Source organism: Lacerta agilis, chromosome 7 (genome assembly GCF_009819535.1).
Source record: "Lacerta agilis isolate rLacAgi1 chromosome 7, rLacAgi1.pri, whole genome shotgun sequence".
NCBI classification, from domain to species: Eukaryota; Metazoa; Chordata; class Lepidosauria; order Squamata; family Lacertidae; genus Lacerta; species Lacerta agilis.
The window spans coordinates 63,513,672-63,538,223 of record NC_046318.1 but is presented as its reverse complement, the minus strand read 5'-3'; the positions used below and the strand labels follow the sequence as shown (position 1 = coordinate 63,538,223).

The 24,552-nt window shown below is 40.3% G+C and overlaps 1 protein-coding gene across 2 annotated transcripts; it reads right to left on the bottom strand.

The window, feature by feature from the left end:
- Window positions 1–2,201: 2,201 nt before the first annotated feature.
- MTDH (metadherin) lies at window positions 2,202–23,901 on the bottom strand. 2 transcript variants are annotated; one of them, XM_033155623.1, is made up of 13 exons: window positions 23,230–23,901; window positions 15,410–15,514; window positions 14,001–14,085; window positions 12,995–13,171; window positions 12,681–12,749; window positions 11,576–11,794; window positions 10,489–10,575; window positions 9,945–10,043; window positions 7,014–7,141; window positions 6,610–6,729; window positions 6,160–6,276; window positions 4,698–4,854; window positions 2,202–3,941 (listed from the first exon to the last, which is right to left on the bottom strand). In XM_033155623.1, the coding sequence occupies exons 1-13, from the start codon at window positions 23,668–23,670 to the stop codon at window positions 3,871–3,873; spliced, it is 1,875 nt and encodes a 624-aa protein (XP_033011514.1). In that variant the 5' UTR covers window positions 23,671–23,901; the 3' UTR covers window positions 2,202–3,870. The 2 variants fall into 2 exon arrangements, with proteins under 2 accessions (XP_033011514.1, XP_033011513.1); XM_033155622.1 differs by having other exon boundaries at window positions 11,549–11,794; window positions 23,230–23,900.
- Between the last annotated feature and the right edge of the window lie 651 nt (window positions 23,902–24,552).

The following is a 24,552-nucleotide window of genomic DNA, read 5'->3' as shown; positions in this document are numbered from 1 at the left end:
TTGGCACCTATTTCCTGTTCCTTTCTGCAATTTCTTGTGGGGTTTTTTTTTGGCCACATTATAGGATATACATGTCTATAGCAATTGAAGTAGGGAGTCACACTGACAGCAGTCTTCTGATTCCACATACTCAAAGTGCTTTAAAATATATTTTCAAAGTATTCCACAGAACTGGATTGAGGCCCTACATCAAATGGGCTGGATCAATAGTCACAACGGCCGCCACCCCCCAATTCTTGTTTAAGGTTGTTTTAAACAAAGGAGAACAAAGATAAAAAAATGATAAATTAAAACACAGGTCCTATAATGCAGGTTGGTGTTAAACTCTGGGTCTGAAAGATATGAAGACTACAAAATTAAGGCTGCAATCCTAACCCCACTTACCTGGGAGTAATCCCCATTGAATTCAATAGAAAAAGCAGAGGAATATAGTGTTACCAAAACGGCAAACAGCAACACTAAAAAGGTATTTCTGTGAACAGTTTTGAAAATTAATTTTAATGTATTACATTCTTTAGCAAATAGTTAAATAAGGTCTGTCTACTGTAATTTTTTTGTTTTTTTAAAAACAAAGTTTTCATCCACCTTGAGCCAACTTTGTAACAAACATGTATGAATTCTATACACTTTCCCCAGAAAACCAAACAAAAAGTCAAGAGTAAAGCATGCAATGACTACCCAATTACATATCACATTTTTTTTTGTAAAGTTGTGCATACAAACAATTTCAAAAGTTACAAAACCCACATTAATCTTTAAAAAACATTCCATGCATTTACTAATGAGAATATGTTAGCTATGCTTGTGTTTGCCCCGTAAAAAGGTTATCTGGATGCAGTTGGCCATGAAGGCTATAGTTAGTATCAGTAAAGTGTACATTCCACATTAATACAACTTTGTTTTGAGAGAGAAAAATGTCATTGCCAATTGTACAAAGTAGAAAATTCCCGTCTTTTCATTTTCTGGTTGCTAAATTTTGCTGCCTTGCTGACATTCCTCTACTTAGGCAGGAACATTTAGGTTTTATGGACTCCAGTCTTGTGCTTTTCAAGAACTTCAAGAATGCATTGCTCCAGAAGCTGCAGACCGGGAAATATTTACAATCCCCCATAGATAACTGATTTCAGCTGTAGTTGGAGCAGGTGCACAATACCAAAATTTGAGGGAAAGCCTATAGTTCCATAGTTTAGGATTCCAATGGAGGAGGATAGGAGGAAATCAATAGAAACATCATCCTTCAGTAAAGCTGAAGGCTGCTGTTAGAAACCCATGTCAGTTGAAAAACAATTATAGGACTGGAATGGATGTAAACAGGACATTTTAGGTTACAGTCCTTTGCAGAGGTAAGTGTTCCAGTAATGACAACTGAGAGAAGCAGGCATTGAGAACTTTCAATTTTTACAAGTTCACCCCACATTTATTTCAATCCGATTTCCAAAAACACAAATACTGTACTTTGGGGCAGAGTTTGAAAGCAGCAGTTGGACCAATTAATTCTTAAACATCTCCAGTTCGTAGGGCAACTGTCCACAGCTGCCTGAGCACAAGGGTTCTTTGCAAGGATGCCATGAAATTGCTCAACAGCAGGTTTAGAATTGCAAGTGGCTGATTGTGACCGAAGTTGTGATGCTAGAGAGTACCGTTACACTATCATTTAGTAGCTGGGTCACACTGATTTGTGAGAAGCTCACACAAGCAGCTTTACTGTCAAAACACATTAAAATGCCTCTGACTTTGCATTTGACCTGCAAGCAGATATGTATATAAATCCTTCCTATTCAACAATTCTCCTTAAATAGGAGGGATGGTGGTGAACTCTTGTGAATTAGCAAACATGATTTAATGACTCTACATAATATATGGACACTTACTTAGGCCATTCACAGAAGCAAAGGCATTGCCCGCCACATTTCATGAATACCGGTTACCATTTCTCTACCTTTCACATAAACGGACATTTGATCATGTGTGGAGAGGGGCTGTAACTTTTTTTTAATACTGTCAGTGGATGAAATTGGTTGCACTCCCTGTAGATGTTGATTAAGAATGGAATTTACAACATACATGATTTCACATGTTCAACATTCTTTTAAAAATCATTGTTGAAAATCAATTTTCAACATTTGGTAATTTCCTGGACACTTGTGTCTTCTCAATAAGACAGTCTATGTACTATATACTACTAAATAACACAATCTTACCAATTTGCTCAATTTATTTTAACAAAATTGATTTAGAAATGTCACTGAATTAAACAAAACATCTGAACATGTAAACATCTGTCATGTTCCTGTAACAGGAGTTAATACCTGTGGACATTAGTATTCGTTTATTAGGAACACTATCAATTAATAAGGCTTGTCTTCAATACAACTAAATCCAGTTTGTTCCTTTAATTGTTCTTGCATTGCAAGTTAAAATTTTACCATTTTTTTTTATTTAGACAATGAAACATTATGGGAGTCAGTAAGTACCATCGGTTACAGCTGTTATAATTTCTCTGCCACATGAAAAACCTAAGCCAATCACATCAAATAATCATTGCTTTTCTTTAATAGATGCTCACCACGTTATGTTAATTATGGTCCTTTAAAACACACACAAACATTTTGTAAAGGCTATATACAGTGTACATGGCTGAGCATGCACTATTCATAGATACCTGCCTGCTTGATGTGATGTAATTACACAGTGCCTGAAATGATGCAGCTCAAATCCCATTTTAATCAATAATTCCAAGAGGAAAGTTGGTTTTACAATTGCTATATTTGCATGATTTTTTAAAAAATACAAAACACACTAATCCCATTTAAGAACTCTAGATGCAGATTCTACATAGGTTAAGGCAGTAAAAAAGCACTTCCTGATACAGGTGGTCTCAAGATCAATTAAAGCTGTCTGAAGCCATTATTTCCCTCTTTCATTCTCTATCACATCTCTGAAGAGTTTATGGAAGTTTTCTTTAGAATTACATTTAATAAAAATAAAAATGGGACATGGAAGAGACATGAAATACAACTTCAAAATTAATGTGAATAAAATTTAAAGGGCAACAGCTAACCTATTACCTTAAAAAGGAATAAAACACAAGACCGATTTGGAGCATACAGCCCCTTAAAAATATATTATTTGAGTAATTCAAGTAGAAGACTAATCAGAAGCAACTTCATAAACCACGCTAAAGTTTTGACCCATTTTCTCAGTTTCTTAATTCATAACAGTTTCTGCAAGTTTTGCATTCTTAACCACATTTCTTGTGCTACAAAAATGACTTTACTGAATGGTTCTAGTCATAATTTTTCCACTTATTTTGAAATATTTCCTTTAAGTCAGGGGGACTATTCAAGAGCAAGCATTTATGACTCCAGGCTCTCTGTACTTATAATTAACTTTATAATTAGCACATTCCATTAAGTATTAGAAAGATATGGCAGATTTAACCAGAGTTCTTTGATTTAGGCATTAAGAAATTCAGAATGGACACTACTCAGAGTGACATTAGTTTTACAGATGATTTAGGAAATTTTAAGACCAATCCTTTTTCTCCAATGGACATAAAATAGAGATAATCTGTTGTAAACAGGGCACTGTTGTAAAGACAAGTTGTTTTTTATAATTACTTTCCCCATATGTTGAAATAGAGACTCTTCAATGTGTCTTCCAGTATTGTCATATTTCCTGTTAAATTATGTCACCAACTTATTTTCCTTCTGTTCCTGTTCTTAAAGATGGTTGTGTTCAAAGCAGTTTGTTTTTTTAAAAAAATCTGTTGAAATTTATATAAAATTCTGTACAGGTTCACAAATTATTGCATAAACAGCATAATCTTCACGACAAGTGTTTCTGCAACACACGTCCATCTCAGAAAATTCACGTTTCCCTTCTGGCCTTTTTCTTCTTTTTAATTTGTTTGGGAGATTCCCAGCTCTCTTCAGACTTGGCTACAAGTTTAAGAATAAAGAATATTTACTGTCAATTATATTTATGTACAGTTCATTCATACATTTTTTGAATAATATTTATTAAGTCCCCATGCCACTAATTGTGTATTATAACCAAAATCTTGCGCCCATTTAATCATAACTGTTTTAACCTCTTCATCATACATTTTATTCTACATCATACATTTCATTCTACTGAGTTTGGAGGGCCAAGTTTGCCTATGCCTGATCTAGGTAATGTCATGGCTTGAGAACTGTCTTGGTATGACTTTTGATGTGGTGACATTCAATATGGTATGATTTTCCTACATAAATATAGGAAGTTATCTTACGCTGGGTCAAGCCATTGGTTCATTTAGCCCAGTTCTGTCTACGCTGATTGTAGGGTTTCGGATGGGAAGTTAATTTCCATTCACAAATGTGGTTCATTATAGGCAAAGTGTCACATGCCAATTTCATTTTGTGACATACCGGTGCAGGAAAATAATCAAGAAACAAAGACCCTGAATTTCCCAGCCTCCTGACAGCTCAAACACATAAATCTGAAAATAGCACGTTTTCATAGTGCATACAAATCCCACTGGTTTCAAAAATGGGACAGATGGACACTGAATGTTCAGAATCACGCCTATGAGGGATAAGTATAATCTGCAAAAAGATCTGCTTGGTTGTTATGATACAACCACCATTTGGTTGAATGAAAATAGAATACTTCCCACTGAGTCTAGCTGGCACCTGGAGGAAGAAATTACTTACTCTGTGGCGGAGGCACACTGTTTTGCTTAACATTAGAAATAGGAACTTCTGTCTCCGGTAGCATCTGTGGCACTTGGGAAATTATCTTGTCAGATTCACTCTCTGATACAGTTACAGATGGCTCAGTAGAAACTGCAAATGAGGGAATCTCCTCAGGCTAAAATAAAAACTGCAGATTAGAATACAAACTTTTTGGCAACATTTAATTATGAGTGTTTATAATAGAGGATGTCGAGACATTTGAGTGCATTTTTTAACGTTTCATTTGGACTAAGTGACAAAACAGGAGAATGAGAAGCTATCATTTCCAGATACAATAGTGTAAAACTAGCAAATTACAACTGTGACCTATAACAAGTGTAAATTTCCTTGGATAATGGCCAGAAAAATATTTAAAGAGCTGGGGCTAATTAAATAAAAAAAATTGACAGACACTGAGATACAGCTCTGGGATTTCTGCAGAACTCTTAATATATGCAAGGATGTTCTTTCAGGAAGAATGGCAAAGTAAAAAATGTAAGAACGTAAGACCAGCCCTCTGGGTCGGACCAAAGGCCCATCTAGTCCAAAGATTCTGGGTGGAATTCTGTGCTGCACTATGACAAACAATCCATCTGCACAAACATTGCAACTTGCCAGATGGTCTGATTCCCCCCATCTCCTCTCCCCACAAAGTCTTTTGGGGATTCTCCTTACCCTCTTGGGAGTCTATTTTGGTGGGTGCATGGGGGGGGGGAGGGAAAGCCCCATTGCACAAGCAAAAGTCCTTGTTCAGGGTTTCCACTGACAGGGAATTCCAAACCCCTTTCCCACAGAGGCCAAACAGATGTCTCTGCATATGTATACTTCTTTCTGCTGTATACATGATCTGTGTTCATGGCATGCTGTGGTCTAGACTGATCTATAAGGAGCTCATGTGTAGAAGGGCTCTAAGAAATGGAATAATACTTTTTTGTTTATAAAGTTAAATTATACCCCAGCCTTTAGATCAGGCATCCCCAACCTGTGGTCCTCCAGGTATTTTGGCCTACAACTCCCATGATCCCTAGCTAACAGGACCAGTGGTGGGAATTGTAGTCCAAAACATCTGCAGGGCCGAAGGTTGGGGATGCCTGCTTTAGACCCTCAAAAATATGGGTGCTTTTGTTGATTGTAAGTACTGAAAGTATGCCTAATGAGCACCTAGATCTTTTTATTTATACAGTGGAACCCCGGGTTACGTACGCGATCCATTCCGGGTTGCCGTGCATGATGCGGGCGTGCGTAACTCGAACGCATGTAAAAAACCCCGAAAACCCAGAAGTCACGAGATTTGAGCACTTCTGCACATGCGCGGTGTGCAGAAGCGTTCTGCGCATCCGGCGGCCGCATGCGCTCCGGAAAACACTTCGGGGGGGGGGCAGGAGTGTGTATCCCGAACGTACGCAACACAGAGCGTACGCAACATGAAGTATGACTGTACCTCAGCTTGTTCACTAGTGCTGATGGTCTTTAGAGAGAAAGCTATCTCCTCTTGTTGAACTTTTGAGGTATCTTCTGGAAATTCTTCTCCAGCATGTCTTTCCAGGTCATCAGCATCCTACCAAGAAAAAAACAAACACACAAAGGATACTGAGGAACTTGAACCACTCTTTCTAATCCTGTAAAATCAATTCTGCTACAAGAGCAAATCAGTATAATGAACCAGAATTTAAATACCTAATTCTGTAATCTAAAATAAGTTGCAATGAAACTTTCTCCTCTCTGCTTAAAAGATTGATAAAGCATTTCATGATAGTAATAAATGGGGAAATATTCCAATTTCATTACGTTCTAGCAGTTCCTTTCTATTAGTCAGAACCACCGTCAGGTAAAAAGGCAGAGTATAAATATATCTTTCTATAATAATAGCAATAATAATAATCTGCCTCACCTGTACAGGAGAGCTAGCCTCTTCTCCCTGCTTCTTCTTTTTCTTCTTCTTCTTCTTCGATTTACCACTTGCAGTACTTTGCAGAGTTGGTTCTGCCTTTTCTTTCTCATCATCTGAAGCCTAATATAAAAACAAAAAAGAACAGAGAATGTTTATTAGAGAATGTTTATTAAGCTGCCTCTCCACATAACCATGAAATTAAACAATGTTTGTTTTCCAATCCATTTCAGTTATGTTTTTAACATGGAGAAGCAGGATGCATATTAAATGCATAGAAAAATGGCAAGAAAGCAGCAGTTGTCTATGGTATTAGTCCACCATTTCTTAAAATTTTCTAAAAATTAAGAAGCATTTTTAGGATCAGAGTAATTCCATGTGCTTTCCAACAGATCTCATACCAATACCTTTTGAGCCTCAGATAGCGGTTCCTCAAGCTGTGGAATGCAATGAGTCTTTTCTTCTTCTACCCAGTTTCCCCATTCCTCTGCAGGGGCATTCCAGTCAGAACTGGGATCAGCAGAAGATAGGCCGTCTGTGAATAATGAAGGAACAGGTTTCAAGCAGTATAGCAAAAGTCATGTGACTTGACTCATGTCACACACTAATTATGCCAATTTTTAGAGTGCATAACTTTGCTTTATTGGTCAAATTATTGGTCAAACATCAGTCAATTATTAAAAAAAATATTTACTATATTACTATATTAATATATTAGGCACTGTTATACAGTGGTTCCGCTCCTTCCTCCTGGGCCGTGTTCAGAAAGTGGTGGTGGGGGATGAGTGTTCAGACCCCTGGGCTCTCACTTGTGGGGTGCCTCAGGGTTCTGTCCTCTCCCCCATGCTTTTTAATATCTATATGAAGCCGCTGGGAGAGATCATCAGGGGGTTTGGGCTGGGTGTTCATCAGTATGCGGAGGATACCCAGCTCTACCTCTCTTTCAAATCAGAACCAGTGAAAGCCGTGAAGGTCCTGTGTGAGTGCCTGGAGGCGGTTGGAGGATGGATGGCGGCTAACAGATTGAGGTTGAATCCTGACAAGACAGAAGTACTGTTTTTGGGGGACAGGAGGAGGGCAGGTGTGGAGGATTCCCTGGTCCTGAATGGGGTAACTGTGCCCCTGAAGGACCAGGTGCGCAGCCTGGGAGTCATTTTGGACTCACAGCTGTCCATGGAAGCGCAGGTTAATTCTGTATCCAGGGCAGCTGTCTACCAGCTCCACCTGGTACGCAGGCTGAGACCCTACCTGCCCGCGGACTGTCTCACCAGAGTGGTGCATGCTCTGGTTATCTCCTGCTTGGACTACTGCAATGCGCTCTATGTGGGGCTATCTTTGAAGGTGACCCGGAAACTGCAATTAATCCAGAATGCGGCAGCTAGACTGGTGACTGGGAGTGGCCGCTGGGACCACATAACACCGGTCCTGAGAGATCTGCATTGGCTCCCAGTATGTTTCTGAGCACAATTCAAAGTGTTGGTGCTGACCTTTAAAGCCCTAAACGGCCTCGGTCCTGTATACCTGAAGGAGCGTCACCACCCCCATCATTCAGCCCGGACACTGAGATTCAGCGCCGAGGGCCTTCTGTCGGTTCCCTCACTGCGAGAAGCAAAACTACAGGGAACCAGGCAGAGGGCCTTCTCGGTAGTGGCGCCCGCCCTGTGGAATGCCCTCCCATCACAGGTTAAGGAAATAAACAACTACCTGACATTGAGAAAAAACCTGAAGGCAGCCCTTTTTAGGGAAGTTTTTAATGTGTGATATTTTTGTATTTGATTTCTGTTGGAAGCCGCCCAGAGTGGCTGGGGAAATCCAGCCAGATGGGCGGGGTACAAATAACAATTATTATTATTATTATTATTATTATTATTATTACTACTACTACAGAAAACATACTTTAGCACAACTATTAAACTTGATACTTTGAAAAATATCAGTTAGTTGTTGTGAAACAATGAAGTTACCTTTTTAAACACACATAAATCAAAGTAGCAGCAACTATTAAAAAGCAAAACCCAGTTGTGCTAACCAGGACTATTCTTCCAGCACCAACAGCATCATCTGCCTGGTTACTGTAGAATGCAAGATGGGTAATTCCAGACAGTGACCTTGTCACTGGTCAACTGACTGTGTCTCTGTTCCCAATGGGAGACATTTGTAGTTACAGCAGGTAGCCAGTAGGAGTTTTGCTCCACTAAGATTGCCTCTGACCCCTGTAGAGCTAAGGACTATCAGCCCTCCCTCCAAATACAGTCATACCTTGTTTTGCGACTGGGATCCATTCCAGAGCCCCGGCCGCTAGCCGAAATGGATGCAGGGCAAAGCACCGCGTCTGCGCATGCATGCGGAGCGGTTTGCGCTTCTGCGCATAGCGTGATTTAGCGCGTCTGCGCATGCGGCAAACCCGGAAGTAACCCATTCCAGTACTTCTGGGTTTGCTGTGGACGTTCCCCAGAATGGACGCTAGACAAGGCGGACGTTTGCGGAGGTATTACTGTACCGTTCATGATTTCAAGGACTATTTGACAGAATTTGACTACAATCAAATACACACTCAATTGTCCAGCATGCCAGTGCAACATTAGTGTTGCACTTAACACAACCCTGCAGTTTACCACCAAAATTGGATATATTGTCTGAAGAACCAGTTGTCTAGTCCAATAGGCTAAAGTACTCCTTTCTATATACAGTACACCTATACCAATAAAATGAAGAAACATGGAGGAAGATGGCCATTTCTAAGCAAGGGAACACCAATGGAAACTAGCTTTATCTCTCAATCATGCTTTGTCAGGGCACAAAAATCTACACTATTTAGAAGCAAAATTGCAATCTAATCTGAAAGATGCTCTATTTAAAGTATAAGTCAGTTTGCTTGCACAAATGTCTCAAAAGATCTCTACCACTGAGATAACATAGTTAAATGAACCCCATGGAGGTAGCCATGCAGATAGATGTTAGTCTTCTGCAGCAGGGACAATGAAGAATTTGCAGGACTAATTTATTATTGTAGTGCAAGCTTTCATGGGCCTCTTGCATAGTTTAGCCTTTTGGCCCTTGTTTTATTTTTAAAAAGCATTCCCCCCCTCTTGGGTGTACTTCAACTTACCCACTAAGTAGGCACCTTATGCATTGAATAAATTCAGACTCTGGTCCCCAAAATGCATGTCACAATATATTTCTTAGGTTTTAGGATAGCAAAACCACACTTCGTTGTTAAAAGCATGTGGATAAACACCTGGTCCCATTTGCAGAAGAAGCATGGATTATTAGGAATATGAATATGAATGTAAATATTTCTAGTGTAAGTCATACAAGGTTTTTAAAAATGAACTTACTTAACCCAGACCATTCATCATCAATATGCGCCTGATTACGATTTAAATCCCATTGGAAGTCTGTAGTAGTAGGTTGAGGAACAGATTCACTGCTGGCTCCTGAAAAGACGACAACGCACACACACACACACACGCACACACACACAATCTTTATGGACTATAGCACTGATAGGCATGTTAGTACATATTAAGATATTTCAAATGGAAAAGGGCCTAGTGTTTTGAGAATTCTACATGCAATGGAATAGCTTGCTTCTTTGCTGTCCCTGATATTACCGATTAAACCCAAAGAGAAAAGCTGATTTACATAAGATCAAACATCCTTCCCTCTTCTGAAAATACAGAGAATGAAGTATTTTAGTAGAGTCTGCTAAGCCAATAATGACAGCTGACATTTCTGAAAACCAGCCTCTTAACTACCATATACAGTTTATACATAAAGTTTTTCCAAACTTAGATGCAACAACTCTTTCAATTAACATAGATGACCAGAGGTTTTCAGAAGAGTATAACTTAAGCATGTAGTTCATCTGTAGAATATTACCAGAAACTGGAGGATTTAGCCCCAATGAAGTGAATGAAGTAGAACTCTGTTCAGGAGGATTAATCCTTCCATCCACTCCAGACCAGGCTGTTGAAAAAATACAAAATAACCTATTTTTGCTACTGAAAATTAGGCACACATTCTTAAGACAAGCCTCTTACAAGACTAGCTTTTTCCAATGATTTTAGGGAACAAAATATTCCAGATTCATTGTACAAATACAACAGCTTGTAACATTGTAGCCAAGGATTTGACTCCACCAGGTTTCATTTCATTTTAACAAGTAAAATAAGCTAATGGCCTGGAATTTCACAAGTGTCATAGTTCTTCTAATTCACCTTATTCAAAGACTGCAAAATCATTCTTCTTTTAAGCCTCATGCCTTTATAACCCCCAAACAATGAATTAGGGAACTACTAGATCAATCAGCTACCTGGTGCTGTGCTTCAAACAAGTATTACTGTAAGCTGTGGATAATTAAATCCTAAAATTTTATTTTCAACAGGTGATAGCAAAAAATGATGATTCTTCTTTCAGATAGGCTCTTAATTTTATTAGTAACAATTTGGATTGAATTTTAACTCTTGCTTTTGAGTTTTCAGATTAAAGTTAGGGAAAAGAGAAATACACTCTGGAACTGGAAACAGAAATCCTTCAAACTTTAAATTAAAGAGTATTTTAAACCCTGTCTACACATTTTGACACATCTGCCCTTCCCCCAGAAGCTGAAGGAAGCTGATTATTTATACAGATTATTTCTTAAAGTCCAAGCTGACTGAGAGTTGGAGGAGTAGGGTTCCAATGATACCTTGCATAGATATCTGCTGCTAAGAAGTTAAAATGCTATCCATGTGGCGCTAATCTCCACGTGGACCACAAGTACCGGTAGCTCTTTGTACCTTAACCCATAGCATATAAAAGGAAAGGCTAAAGTTTCCTAATCATTACTCAAAAGAATTTTGTTACAATGAGAGCTGAAAGAAGAATGTTGGGCAGGACGTTAAAGATACATAATGCCATTTCTTAAACAGTTTTTGTTCTTAGAGAAACAAGCACTTACCAATACCAGGGAACAAAGTGCGCTCACCCCAGGTTCTGCCCACCAGGGAAACTCCCCAGTCTTTCCCATTTCCATGATCTCCAGCATCTTTTCCCCAAGCTGATGTCTCATTCTTCCTTTTGCTACCTGAAGATGAAACTGAACTCCACTTCTCCTCACTTGCACCAATCTGAGGGGAAAGCTTTACAGGCTTTTCGTTCCAGTTGCCTCCATTTACTGTGGGGCCTTCACTCAGTCCTGAAGGAGCTTTTTAACACAAACATATACTTAATTGTAACATGTGTTTTAGTTGATACCATGAATGTACCTGATTAAAAAAAAAAAGTCATATTCTGCCAAGGGAAGCTTATAAAAAGACCAAGATTACATTAACATTTCCATTGAACTTTATTGTTGTTTTCTGCTCTTATCTCATTTCTAATCCAGCCCTTTTCTTTTCCCCCACTTCTTGCTCAGCAAAAGCTGGCTAACTTAGCTGAATACCACTCATGTGTTTCTCTGTTCATAGTTGCACACACTATAAGATGGGGAAAGGAAGGGTAGAAAGAAGTGATTTTGCCATAACTATTCAGAGGGCTATATAAAAATGGTGAAATTTAGCCTTCACTAGATCTACAAAAAAAAAAACTTCTCCCTATCTGTACTAATCGTATTGTGAACTCTTGACAATGTGTCTCACAAAACTCAGTTGTATTTAATTCTGAGCAAACGGATGTAAGATCAGGCTGAAAGCCTCACAATCAACACAATCACAACAATTCTGATTACTACCAAACGTGAATTCTCTTCATCTATGTTAAGAGAAATTAATGGCTTATACTAATAATTCAGGTTAGTAAAAAGTAACTGACAGCAGAATTATACAAAAGGAAGAAGCTGAAACTACACAATTTAAGTTAGGGGGAAAAACTGTATAGAATCATAGAATAGAATCATAGAGTTGGAAGAGACCACAAGGGCCATCCAGTCCAACCCCCTGCCAAGCAGGAAACACCATCAAAGCATTCCTGATAATTATGCAATACATTACACCCCACATAACTACACAAAAGCTCTGTGTGAACCGGTGCACAAAATTCTAGACAGTATCACAACTCCAATTAGGTTATTATATGCAGTAAACAGTCCTTACCTTGCTGGAGTGTAATTTCTCCTTTTCCAGATTTAGAATTACTAACTTGAGCATTCAGAACAGGATCACCTGATTAAGAAAAGCTACATTAGTCACTAAATATCCTACTATAATCCTTTTATTTGTGCCAATGGATAGACAATCCTAGGCTCCATGTTTTTTAGTTAACCTTTTAAAAGCGTTAATTAAATCAACAGAGCAGTTTCAATTATTAGAGTGTAATCTGTATTCTTCTCTTGTTCTTGAAGTGTTGCTGCCCTGCCCCCTAAGATGAGAAGTGAAAAACAAAACTAGAACAAGAGTCACATCTCTACCTTTGCTTTTTCTGGTACCAACTGAAAGGGATGTTGCAGATGTTAGCTGTTCAGTGGAGATTGTAACTGAATTTTCCATAGTTGGCAGATTTGATTCTGGCCCAGCATCAGTCAGTACCTTGTCACGTTTACGCTGCTGCCGTTTCTCTCTGTTACTGATTTTTGTTTCCCAAGCGCCTGAAAGAGGTAAAAAAAGCAATTAGTTAAAACAGAGGAAGTAACCTCTTAGTGGTTTTCAAACTGTATTTCACTGAATGTTGGGTGTTCCTCAAGAGCTTGTCAGAGGTTGCTCACCAAATGGCAGACAAACTGATCTGAAAGACAACTTACCCATAATTAAGAACTTCTATTGCCTACCACAGGACCCTGTTTGCTAAATACATATTGAGAGATACCCTCAATATCCAGCTTCACTTCCATATACAGTTATATAGCTTGATGCTCTCTCAAACTGTTCTTTCCCCACTTTCAAATGTCATTATTGCAGGTTCAAACTCTGGCTGTCCTGAAACCTTGTGGGCATTTTTTTTTAATCCCTATGGAGGAAAATCATTCTAATAGTTACACCCAAGTTACTTTTATTGAATTTCCTCCAACTCAAGTGCAGTGATCACTCCCAAACCCCCAAAACACATTCTGAATTGTCCCCAAATGGCTGTTTGCTCCTTCCCAACACTGAAAATACAATGCCAGTTCAAGTCTGATACCTCAGATTATCTGATAAAACCTATAATTTAGGCAGCAATCGTAACACAATTATATTCTACAATCACATGAACTGGCAGCTTGCTGCTCCATATGGATAAATTAACCCATTAAGGCAAAGAGTTCAAACCTATTAACTGATCAAAAACAGGTTTCATTTTAAAGACCATAATAGAATGAACCACATATTTCTTAAAATGTTTTTATTAATAGCACCATTATTGAATTTTTAACTTGTCCTTCCTCCCAAAGGAGCACACAGATTTTTTTTTAATAAAAAAAAAAACATGCTTTTCAGTACCTTCATCAACTTCCTTTCCATCAACACGTGACTGGTCCTGAACTGTTTTAGCATCTCCCTTTGGTTTCTTCTTATTCTTCTTTGACTAAAATAAAAAGTAAATATTTTCTTTGACTAAAATAAAAAGTAAGTATTTTCTATCAATATTAATTTAAGCTACCAAAGTACCTGAAGTTGCACAGTCATGTTACATTTAGTAGTAATCTTTTTGAAATGCACTGCTTCACACTGCAGTACAAACATTTCATAAGGGGTCTAAAAATGCCCCAAAGCAAAAGTATATGTTTTAAAAACTTGAGCTTCACAAAAGCCAATATTGATTAAAATGTATTACTTAAACAGAGATGTAGTCCCATTGAACTTGGTGCATCTCTATTCTAATCAGACAAATTTATGATTGTGCTGAAAGAGTCTATTGTTAACAATAAGCATACCAATGATTATGGTTGACAGTATTGTCCAATATTGAGGTTGCACATGGGAGCTATTTTTTAAAAAATGTATTCCCGTATAAAAACATTGTACAGTGGTGCCCCGCTAGACGAATGCCTCGCTAGACGAAAAACTCGCTAGACGAACGGCATTCGCTAGCGGAAGGCTGCCCCGCAAGACGAAAATGTCAATGGGGCTGCCTCGCAAGACGATTTTTTTTAAGCACGAAAACCTCCGCACTCCATTGCCGCTTCGCTAGACGAAAAATTCGCTCTACGAAGACACTCGTAGAACGAATTATTTTCGTCTAGCAGGGCACCACTGTAGTCACAAAGTAGACTTTATGTCAAACATAAGAAATTAAGATATGAACCAGAGGTTGAGAAATGGACTGCTTCTCTTTTTAATCTACAGTGGTACCTCGTGTTACACACGCTTCAGGTTACATACTCCGCTAACCCAGAAATAACGCTTCAGGTTAAGAACTTTGCTTCAGGATTAGAACAGAAATTGTGCTCTGGCAGCGCAGCAGCAGCGGCAGGTCCCATTAGCTAAAGTGGTGCTTCAGGGTAAGAACAGTTTCAGGTTAAGAACGGACCTCCGGAACGAATTAAGTACATAACCAGAGATACCACTGTAGTAATAATTCCTATACTTTGGTAGAGTCGGTAGAAGGGCAGGTACTTTCTTCTGATGCTACACTGAGTTGCTTTATAAGCTTTCCTGATCAAGGAAGTATGCACCCTTCTCCATGCATGGAAGTCAGGACTTGCTTCTAAGTCAGACTAGGTCTCAGAGGCACAAAGCTCAATGTGATTTTAAAGATTGGACGGTGCAACAAGGCTGGTGGCAAATAGAGATTTTTGGCTGGTTACCAAGACCAGTCAAAATAGCAGAGCCTTTGTCTGAAATTTGCTTCAGACACTATCAATTTATATATATTATCTACAGTTTTCCATCACTTACAAATAACCAACCTTTTCAGCTTTCTTTTCTGCCTCTGACTGCTGTTTGATGTTGTCTCTTCGAACTGCCTGTATTACTTCCTCTTCAGACACTTCATGAGCAGGTTGACCATTAAGCTAGAAATCAGAAAATTGTCACATTAATTTTAGACAGAGTTCACATAACTACATATTGTATTTCAGTTTTTCAGTCTAAATCAGGGGTCAGCAACCTTTTCCAGCCATGGGCCAGTCCACTGTCCCTCAGACCATGCGGTGGTCTGGACTATATTTTTTGGGGGGGGGGGGATGAACGAATTCCTATGCCCCACAAATAACCCAGAGATGCATTTTAAATTAAAGAACACATTCTACTCATGTAAAAACACGCTGATTCCTGGACCGTCCGCGGGCCAGATTGAGAAGGCGATTGGGCCGCATCCGGCCTCCGGGCTTTAGGTTGCCTACCCCTGGTCTAAATGTTTAATTCTACTGAAGTCTGCCAATGTGACATACTTACCTACCCACTACTTGTTTGCTCACTTCTAGTTTAGAATAGAATATTAAAACTTTCACTTAACTATTCACTGCAATTTAATATGACCAAGAAAGTGGTTTAATATAAATTGCTGACAGGGTCAAAGTTACATAACAGAGTCAGAACAAAGGGTTGTATCTGAACAAAGGGTTGTATCTGCAACTGGTTAATGCAAGGATTTCTGCTTTTGAAACAGGAATCCCCCTCTCCTGCCCCTGCAATCTGTTCTAGGGGCTCCCCAGCACAGATTTGGGGAGGGCACAGGGCGTGCATGGAGGAGGAGAGAGGGAAAATCCATTGTGCAAGTGTAAATCCTTGTCCTGATGAGATGAGTTTGTTGGATACTGCCCAAGGTTTTGTAAAAATTCCACCAAATGCACTGTTATGAATGGAAAGCAAAGACAGAAAGACAGAAAAGGGAGCTAGTAGTATTTCCCCAGTATTACTGAAAATATGGGCTAAATTTACAAACAAATTGTGTTAATTGGTATCTCCAAACACTATTCCACCCACAGCTTAATAAAAATGAAAGCACAAGCCAATTTACAAATTGGCAGAGAAAAGGCTTTGAGAAATTCAAAGATTGGATTGTTTATAATCAAGTAAAATCTCTGGATGAGAAGCAAGAATGCATAAAGAATACAGAACTTGCTCTATTTGAGTATTTCCAAATTAGAAATTTTCTAATCAATTGGCTAAGACAATGTGAGATATCTGAACGATTTACTGAATTATTAAACATATGGGATAAAACTGCCTGGGGGACTATGTTTCAAAATGGATACAGGTGATAGGAATATTGATAGGGATATCTATTCCAACTGAAAACTGGAAGTATATCTGGGAAAAAATACAATACAATCATACTGCTTCGTTAACTTTTATAATGCAGAAAAACTCTGGATATTATGGTATTTAACCCATTTAATACCAGTAATTATAGTTGTTAGAATTGTGGTTCAACTAGAGTCAATTTTATACACTGTTGGTAGAAGAACCTTGAAGCTAAGAATATTGGCAAGGAATAATACCCAATGTGAGTTCTACTTTGAAATATATGGTTTGGAAGTACCCCCAAATAATTTTGCTTACATATTTGGAAAGTACCCATGGAGGGGGGAAATTTGTCATGTCATACAATAGTGGCAGCACAGATTCTATATGCAAAGTAAGGTGGAAGGAGAAATTCCTAGTTTGAAGGAATGGTATATCAAATTATGGGGAATAGCTGTTCGAGTAAAATTACTTGTCTATTTGGGTTCACCAAGGGAGAAAGGTAATCAGATCTGAATAGTATTAGGTACAATTCATAGAATTTTGGAATAATAAGCAGCTATTGGGTTAGTTATAACCCTTTCTCAATTTTATGAAATTTGAAATGGATAGTCAAATTTAACGAAGGAGGAAAATTTTCTTATTCTACTCTAATTTGAATCTTGCTTATTTCTACCTTTCCCCCTTAATCTTATTATAATTAAGAGCTAAATTGTCTTCTCAGTATTCTTACCAATGGGGCATATAAATGTACCGGTATATATTACTATTTAATATGATTTATTTAATAAGGATAGATATTTGATTTTAAAATAAAATGAATATTAAGTCTCACTTGTGCACAAAAAGTGGAAAAAGTTAAATGAGTGGCACTGCTTAATTTCCAAGCCTCAAATAATATTGATGTTTCTTTCAATTGCATGTAGTCCAAGGCCACAAAAGCAAATCCTATCCTAACTATTATGCAGTTACAGAACAGTGATATTACAGTACCAAAGCTAAGGAGGTCTGCCTGGTCAAGGACTTTGGAGGGAAGACTCACTGGAAACCTAGAGGTATAATGCCTTCAATTACATGAACCAAAGGCAGAAGAAAAGCGAAATAAGAATGTTGAGTTAAGAATTGGAGGCATCATCTCATCTACAACTAAAATTAGTCTCTGCAATAACAATGGGTATGATCCAGTGAATCTCACTGATTTCAATGGAAAAAGATCCAGGTGGTGCTTAAGCCTTTCACTGAAGCCTTTTGAGAGAGTTGACCTCTGCACTCCCTTCATACTGACTACAACCCCCAAAATGCTTCATGTGCATGCTTCTTTGGCAACTCCACTTTTATGGATCATAATTAAGATGGTTTAAATGGAGGCAAAAGAAGAAAAGAGGCTGTGGGCCAAATGGGACTGTATGAGTACCATGGGCCAATTCTGGCCCACGGACCAGTAGTTCCCTATCCTGCTTTAGAACCCCAAATAAACTGCTGAAAACTGAGAAACTGAAAGAATATGAAATAGCACCTACTCTTCTGCCTCTGAGAGCAGAGAGCTCTAGGATTAAGAGAAAGGGAAGACATTATAATGGCTTAGTTCAGATGAAGGAAAGTAGTTATCAAAAAGGTAGAGTGCACTCAAGTTCATCTCCTATTATCCAAACCATGGTTTGGAGGTTCAGAATGTGACATTTGAATCACCTTCAATTCCCTGTGTGAAGAATTTTCCAGGCAGACATCGCTACAGGATTACTGCAAAACTTCAGATGTTTTGAGACACCACATCCCCTCAAACTAATGCCTACTTTCTGTATCTGACACACAGAGAGTCACAATACACAACAAAACAAAGATAAAGCTCACTAGTAAGGTATCTCCAGTTAAGAGTATTTTGGAGCAACATTTTGCAAATTTACAAAAAAGAAGAACTTTACAATAAACTCTTTAATAGTTAATGTGCATTATTTGACATGCCCTGGAGCCACTTGGATGGCATAGTTTTTATTCATCAAATATTAAGACTTTAAGAGGTAGTAGTGTCATGAAACCAATTTCTAAATATAACTACAGTAGTTTGAGTTCGTGTCAAATTCTCATTTTACAACATGAGCGGCTGGAAAAGGCCGCAGTTGCAGAATACTCCCTTCTACAATTACATCCAATCCTTGATTGAAATGGGGTTAAGAATCTAACCTTTATACATATTATAATATACTCAGCCTTGACACGATTTATCAGGCAAAACACATAGTTTAGTTCAATTTAGCAGATTTTCTGCATCTCTATCCAGAAGCTGGTAATAACAACTGAAACAAATAACCCTATGGAAAGTGATGAAATCCCTCAGCTAGGATAGTCAAAAATATCAAAAAAAGAACATGGCTCAACAACCAGGCTTTGAGAACTTGATCTTCTCTCTTGCACAAAGTACTACAGCAGTAGGGAGAGGAGAAACATCAAGTGATCCAACTATGGCAGCCCAATTCTTGCCTACACCACAGCTTAAAGCAATCACATTATACACTATGGGATTACATCTCCTGTCATAGTCACATGCCTGTCCTGCAGCAAACAATGCTAAAATCTGAGACATAATCATAGAATTGTACAATTGGAACTTGGAAAGGGTCCCAAGGGTAATCTAGTCCAACCCCCTGCAATGCACAGGGTGGGGCAAAATGCCACAAAAAGACTTAGGGAGAACCAAGACTGTGCTGCTGATACAAAAGTGGCCATGGCATGTGGCAGATATTAGGGGAGCTCGAATGCAGGAGAGGGCCTGACTGGAGTTACAAAGTCGTCCCATACTTGAGATGTGATGGCTAAAGAGCTACAGGATTTAGCACAAGGGGAATCTCTGATAGTTGGAAACTAGTTTAAATGATAGCTGTTTAGCCAGTCACTTTAATGATTATTGTATCATTTTAATGGTGTTTTATGTTTTATTGTTATAGCCCTGAGTGGTTTATAAGAAATACTTCAAACTTTCCCTTTCAAAATCTTCTCCACCATGGATGCTAATCAATAAAAGCTTATGACACTGCCACACACATTGCTTATTTGTTGTTAGGGAATAGTAGATATGGATCTTCTCCTCAACCCTAAAATAATCTGGCTTCAGCTGGCCTCAAGACTGAGGGCAGGGAACTTGACAGGCTTTGAGGCAATGGCTCCTCCACAGTTTTCTTAATCAAGTACACTTTATGGTTAGGACAGGACAGGGACAAAGAGCCATGTTGGGATGCTACTAAGCAGGGCCAGCCTGTCAAGCAAAATACCAGGGTTGTTGGCCCACGGAGAAGCCTAAGTATTGGTTCTTGCATTACACATGTTGATTGACTGAGGTGTGCTTGGATATCTAAAACTCCTCCCCTTGCTTTAGTGTGGCACGATAACCTGGATTCTAAACCTGGAATCCTGCCTCCTGTTGTTCCATGCAGCTAGGATTCCTTCAGCAGCCCTTATGTTATTGGCATCTATAACTGGGTGTTGAGGCTGGTGCAAGAGAGAGACAAATACTCCAAGGTATGTCTGATTCCTTTCTGCTGCTTTGGCGTTTTGCAGTGTGTGTGCAAGTCTTAGGAGCTCCTTCTTTTGGCCATGTCATGAGAATGATGTTGTGGCTCTCCAATATTATATGGTTGCTTTATTGGATTTTTTAATATTAATTTGTTACAGCTTAACTAATAAATGAAATTACCAAAACAGATGCACCTTTTTTGCCAGATATTCAAAAGGTAAACGAGGGCATTTACCCGCTGGTGGGATTCAATTCCCATATCATGCTTCTCAACCTCATGTGCTATGCATTGAGTGACTAGAGGTTTCTGCTGTCATTATGTCCAAGGAAGCTTTTTTTTCTTCTCCTCTCAGCAAAAAGTACACAGCTATAGCAGCAAACCAGCCTTTATTTAATTCTTCATTGAAGTGGGGTGTTTTTATAAAACTAGGAAAAAGAGACTCTCCCTTCCTAGAGTTTGAAAAAGAATAAAAGGCAGGGACAGCTACAGCGGAGGGGAAGCCTTCTCTTCTCCTATAACCTTTCTCTTGAGAAGGACTATAAAAGCAAGAATGAAGAAGGAATTTTTCCCTTGCTGGGATACCTGCTGCTGCTTCATTCCTTCCAGTCTGGGGTCTGCTTAAATCTCGAGTAGCTCTCTTTCAACAGCACACAACACTCTAGCTTGAAGTAAGTGACAGTCAGGAGCCAGTTAGCACCACACAGGCATTGAGGGAAATTGAAACTTCACAGCAAAGATATGACTGGCCGTGGGCTTCAGTGAGGAATGCTCTCTTACATGCAAATGACTGTGCCCAGAAGAGTCCTAATTGGTAAAGTATTGCAAATTACAATAAAAGCTGTCTGAATGGAAGATTGTTTAGTCTGGATGCCCCACCACATTATTTTCAATGGGAACTTCTAAATGAGCAAAGGACTTGCCTGAATTAACATGCCTTAATTAACATTAGACTGTGTACATGTGCATGCAGACTGACCAGCAGTATCAGAGGCTGACAATGGATTCCAGAGAATTGAGTGATCAGTTTGTCATAATGACTGATAATTATATGTGTGGGCAGGAGAACAGAGAGAGTGGGTTCTTGGTTTCTTGAGGGCGAGCACACACATCAGACAAAGTTTAAAAACTATCCCAATCTACTTGCATAGGAATTGTGGGCAGAACTTGATAAAATAAAATACTATTTGCCACAAAACTCTAACCATCTTTCGAAATTATCGTTTCAAAACTGGCCCTACTACATTTTAGCCTTTGTGAGATTGCAGTCCCTTGAAAACCTGCTCAAGGGTGGGGCAGTATAAGTTGCGAAGGAGTGATTGGCAAAAACTGGATTCCAGTTCCTTCTGCTCCATGAGTGGAAGGAGCTTTTCTGTTGACAGAGGTCATTACAATCAAACCCATAGGAAAGGTAATAAGATGGTCCAAGGTATTCTGGGCAGTTTACGGCTTTGAAGGCACAAAACAGTTTAAAGACAGCACTGCATAAGGCATATTGCAGTGTGTAGAGTTACCAGTCACAAGCTAGGTCTCCAGAAGGGGGAAAAGCTGAAAAGGATGAACCCTGTCAGATTTCACCTGAGCATCAATACAAAGATGGAATCAGGAACACCCTAAAGCAGCTAAAGTGCTGTTCCAACAGACAGTTCTAGAGAATACGGAATTCACATGTTTTTATGCTAATTACTCCTCAAACTATCAGCCCCACAAATTTTGCTGGACTGACTCCCCCCCCCCCCTATGGACTATTAGCAATTCAATGCACTGCTTTATTAAAGAATCCATCACTACCACACTTTAGAAGTGGGGAGAAATATGGGTGCCATAGTTGAACACTCTGCTTATCTTGCCCTGTTTATTAGATCTGTCAACAGCACCGAATTTAATGTGAACACCATTTTAGCTCATTGAAAACTGTCAATATCATCTTAAAACATTGCCAATGTACCACACACAGAGGCTTCAGCTGATTTCAAGTTTACACAGCATTACTATTTATCTTGCCTAAAATTGTACCACTCTCAACAACAAAAAAGAATGAGATATGACACAATCTAGGATATAGGATGCTATTGAACAGAAACCCTCAGATTTATAGGAGCTAGTTTCAAACTTTTAGACAAGCGTTTTGCACTTGTCTGAAAACAACCTTAAATGCTTAGATGTCACCAAGGGCAGGAAATTTCACCAAGGGCAGGAAATTTCCAGGCCTGTTCACTGCCATGTTATTGTTAATTTGCTTTTTAATATTCAGTCTCCAAATCCAGAATAATCTTCCTTGTCCGTCTACTCCCAAACCACTCAGAAAGAGGGAGAATAGCCACTTTTTAACTACTTTGACCATGAGAGCTGTGTGAATAAAAAAGTGACTATACAACCCATTCTACCAGGTTGATCAAGGCTGAGTCCAATGTATACCTAGGATTAAAACAGATTATTATTAACAGACTTATCTGCACCAAAAGAGATAAAGTTAGAAAGTTTTACTGAAGTCCTAAAGGTCAACTATTCAACACACTGTGTGTAGGGGAAGTCACGTGGATCCTCAAATGAGAAAATCACCCATACTGCAGTACGTATATGTTCACTGGTAAGAAGAGAGCTGGTGCAAACTGTCTTGCAGTCAGCTAGAATCTGTAAATTGACTGTTCATGCTCACAGGTGCTTGTAGACATTACATCCTTGATAAGAAAAACCTCAAGGTGCAAAATTCATGTAAAACTGCAGCTGCAGTTCTCTGCTTCAGACAGTACTTGGAAAAACAGGAAAAAAGAAATGGGGTGGGGGGTGGGGAATGAGGAGAAAAAAGAACATACTGTACTGTATTTAGAAATGCAGCATCAGGTGTAGCATTGGCCACTAGCGCTTTCAATTAAACACATACACGAACGCCGTTTTGATATGCAGAATGCGTGAAGCAGAACCAGAAGCGATATAGTTTTCTTATGGTGTTGGGTCAAGACATTGAAACTCCCTCTATTTCACCGATAGCCAGCCATGCAAATGTTCTCCTTTCCCACCGTGTTTCCACTCACCCTGCCCGTTTTCTCCAGAGGCCTCTTTTTATTCCTCTTCTTCTGCTCGTCTCCCTTCAGCAGCAGCATCGTCCCCTTGTGAGGAGGTCCTCCTCCTCCTCCTGCTGCTGCTGCTGTCAGGCCCCGCGTCGCCGCCACTTCTTCCTCGTCCTCTTCGTCGTCGTCCTCGGCGGTTCTCCTGAGGCGGTTCTTCCTGCGAGCATCCCCCGCTCGGGCGCAGGCCGCGGCCCACAGGAGCGCCAGCAGGAGCAGCACCGCCAGGACGGACGTGGAGAGCAGCACCAGCCAGGTGGGTAGGCGCTGCGGCTCCAGGCCCGGCGGCAGCTCCAGGCCCAGCTCGGTGCGGAGCAGGCCCACGCCGGCCGACAGCGCATCCCGAAGCCGGGCCGACACCTCTTCGGCCTGCTGGGCCACAGCCTCTTGCCAGCTCGGCGAAGCCATGGCTGGAGCAGCGGGGGCCGCGACAAGAGCAGAAACTCGCGTCACGCCGAGCGCATCGCTCACCCTCCGAGGAGAAGCCGAAAGCCCTTCGGGTCTCCCGCCGCCGCCGACCCGAGCCGGAGGAGCGAGAGAGGCGGCGGTTGTGCCGCTGACTGACTTGATTCGGCCAAAGAGCGCAACGTCACCCCTCCGCCGCCGAACGTCGGCGGCTGCGGCGCTCAGGCAGGCGAGCGCGCACGGGGCGGCGGTGACGGAAAGGGGTCACGTGGAGCTCAAGGAGCCGTTGGCTGGGAAGCGCCGCCTGCGCCTGCGCGCTCGCGACCGAGCGTCTACGTGTGCTGGGCGCCCCTCCCACTTGACTGGAGACAAGTCCTTCTTCTCCCATCTGCCCATCCCTTACTGTTGTTACGTAGACGGCGCAAGTGGGCGGATCCTAAGGTGGGCGTCACTCCTGGCGCGGGATTGGGCAGGGAGAGGGACTTGTAAGCAAGTACGGTACTTGTAATCTCGACGTGGCAGTGATTTCCTCGCCGAGGGAGGGGCGGTGGAAGAGGAGGGAGGGGGAGGAGCCGCCGGTGCCGCCCTCGACCTGACTCGTCACAGCTTTGAGGCGAGGGAAGGGGTAGGGGCAGAGCGTGGAGGCTGCTTTTTTTTCAAGCAATTTAATTAATTAATTAATAATAATGATAATAATAATAGATGGAATGGAGTATCCTTGGAAAGGATATGGCTGGCAGCCATGCAGGCAGTAGTAAGACGCAGTGAATTTAGTAGGACTTACTTCTGAGTAAGGGTAAAGGGACCCCTGACCATTAGGTCCAGTCAGGGACGACTGGGGTTGCAGCGCTCATGTTGCTTTACTGGCCGAGGGAGCCGGCGTAC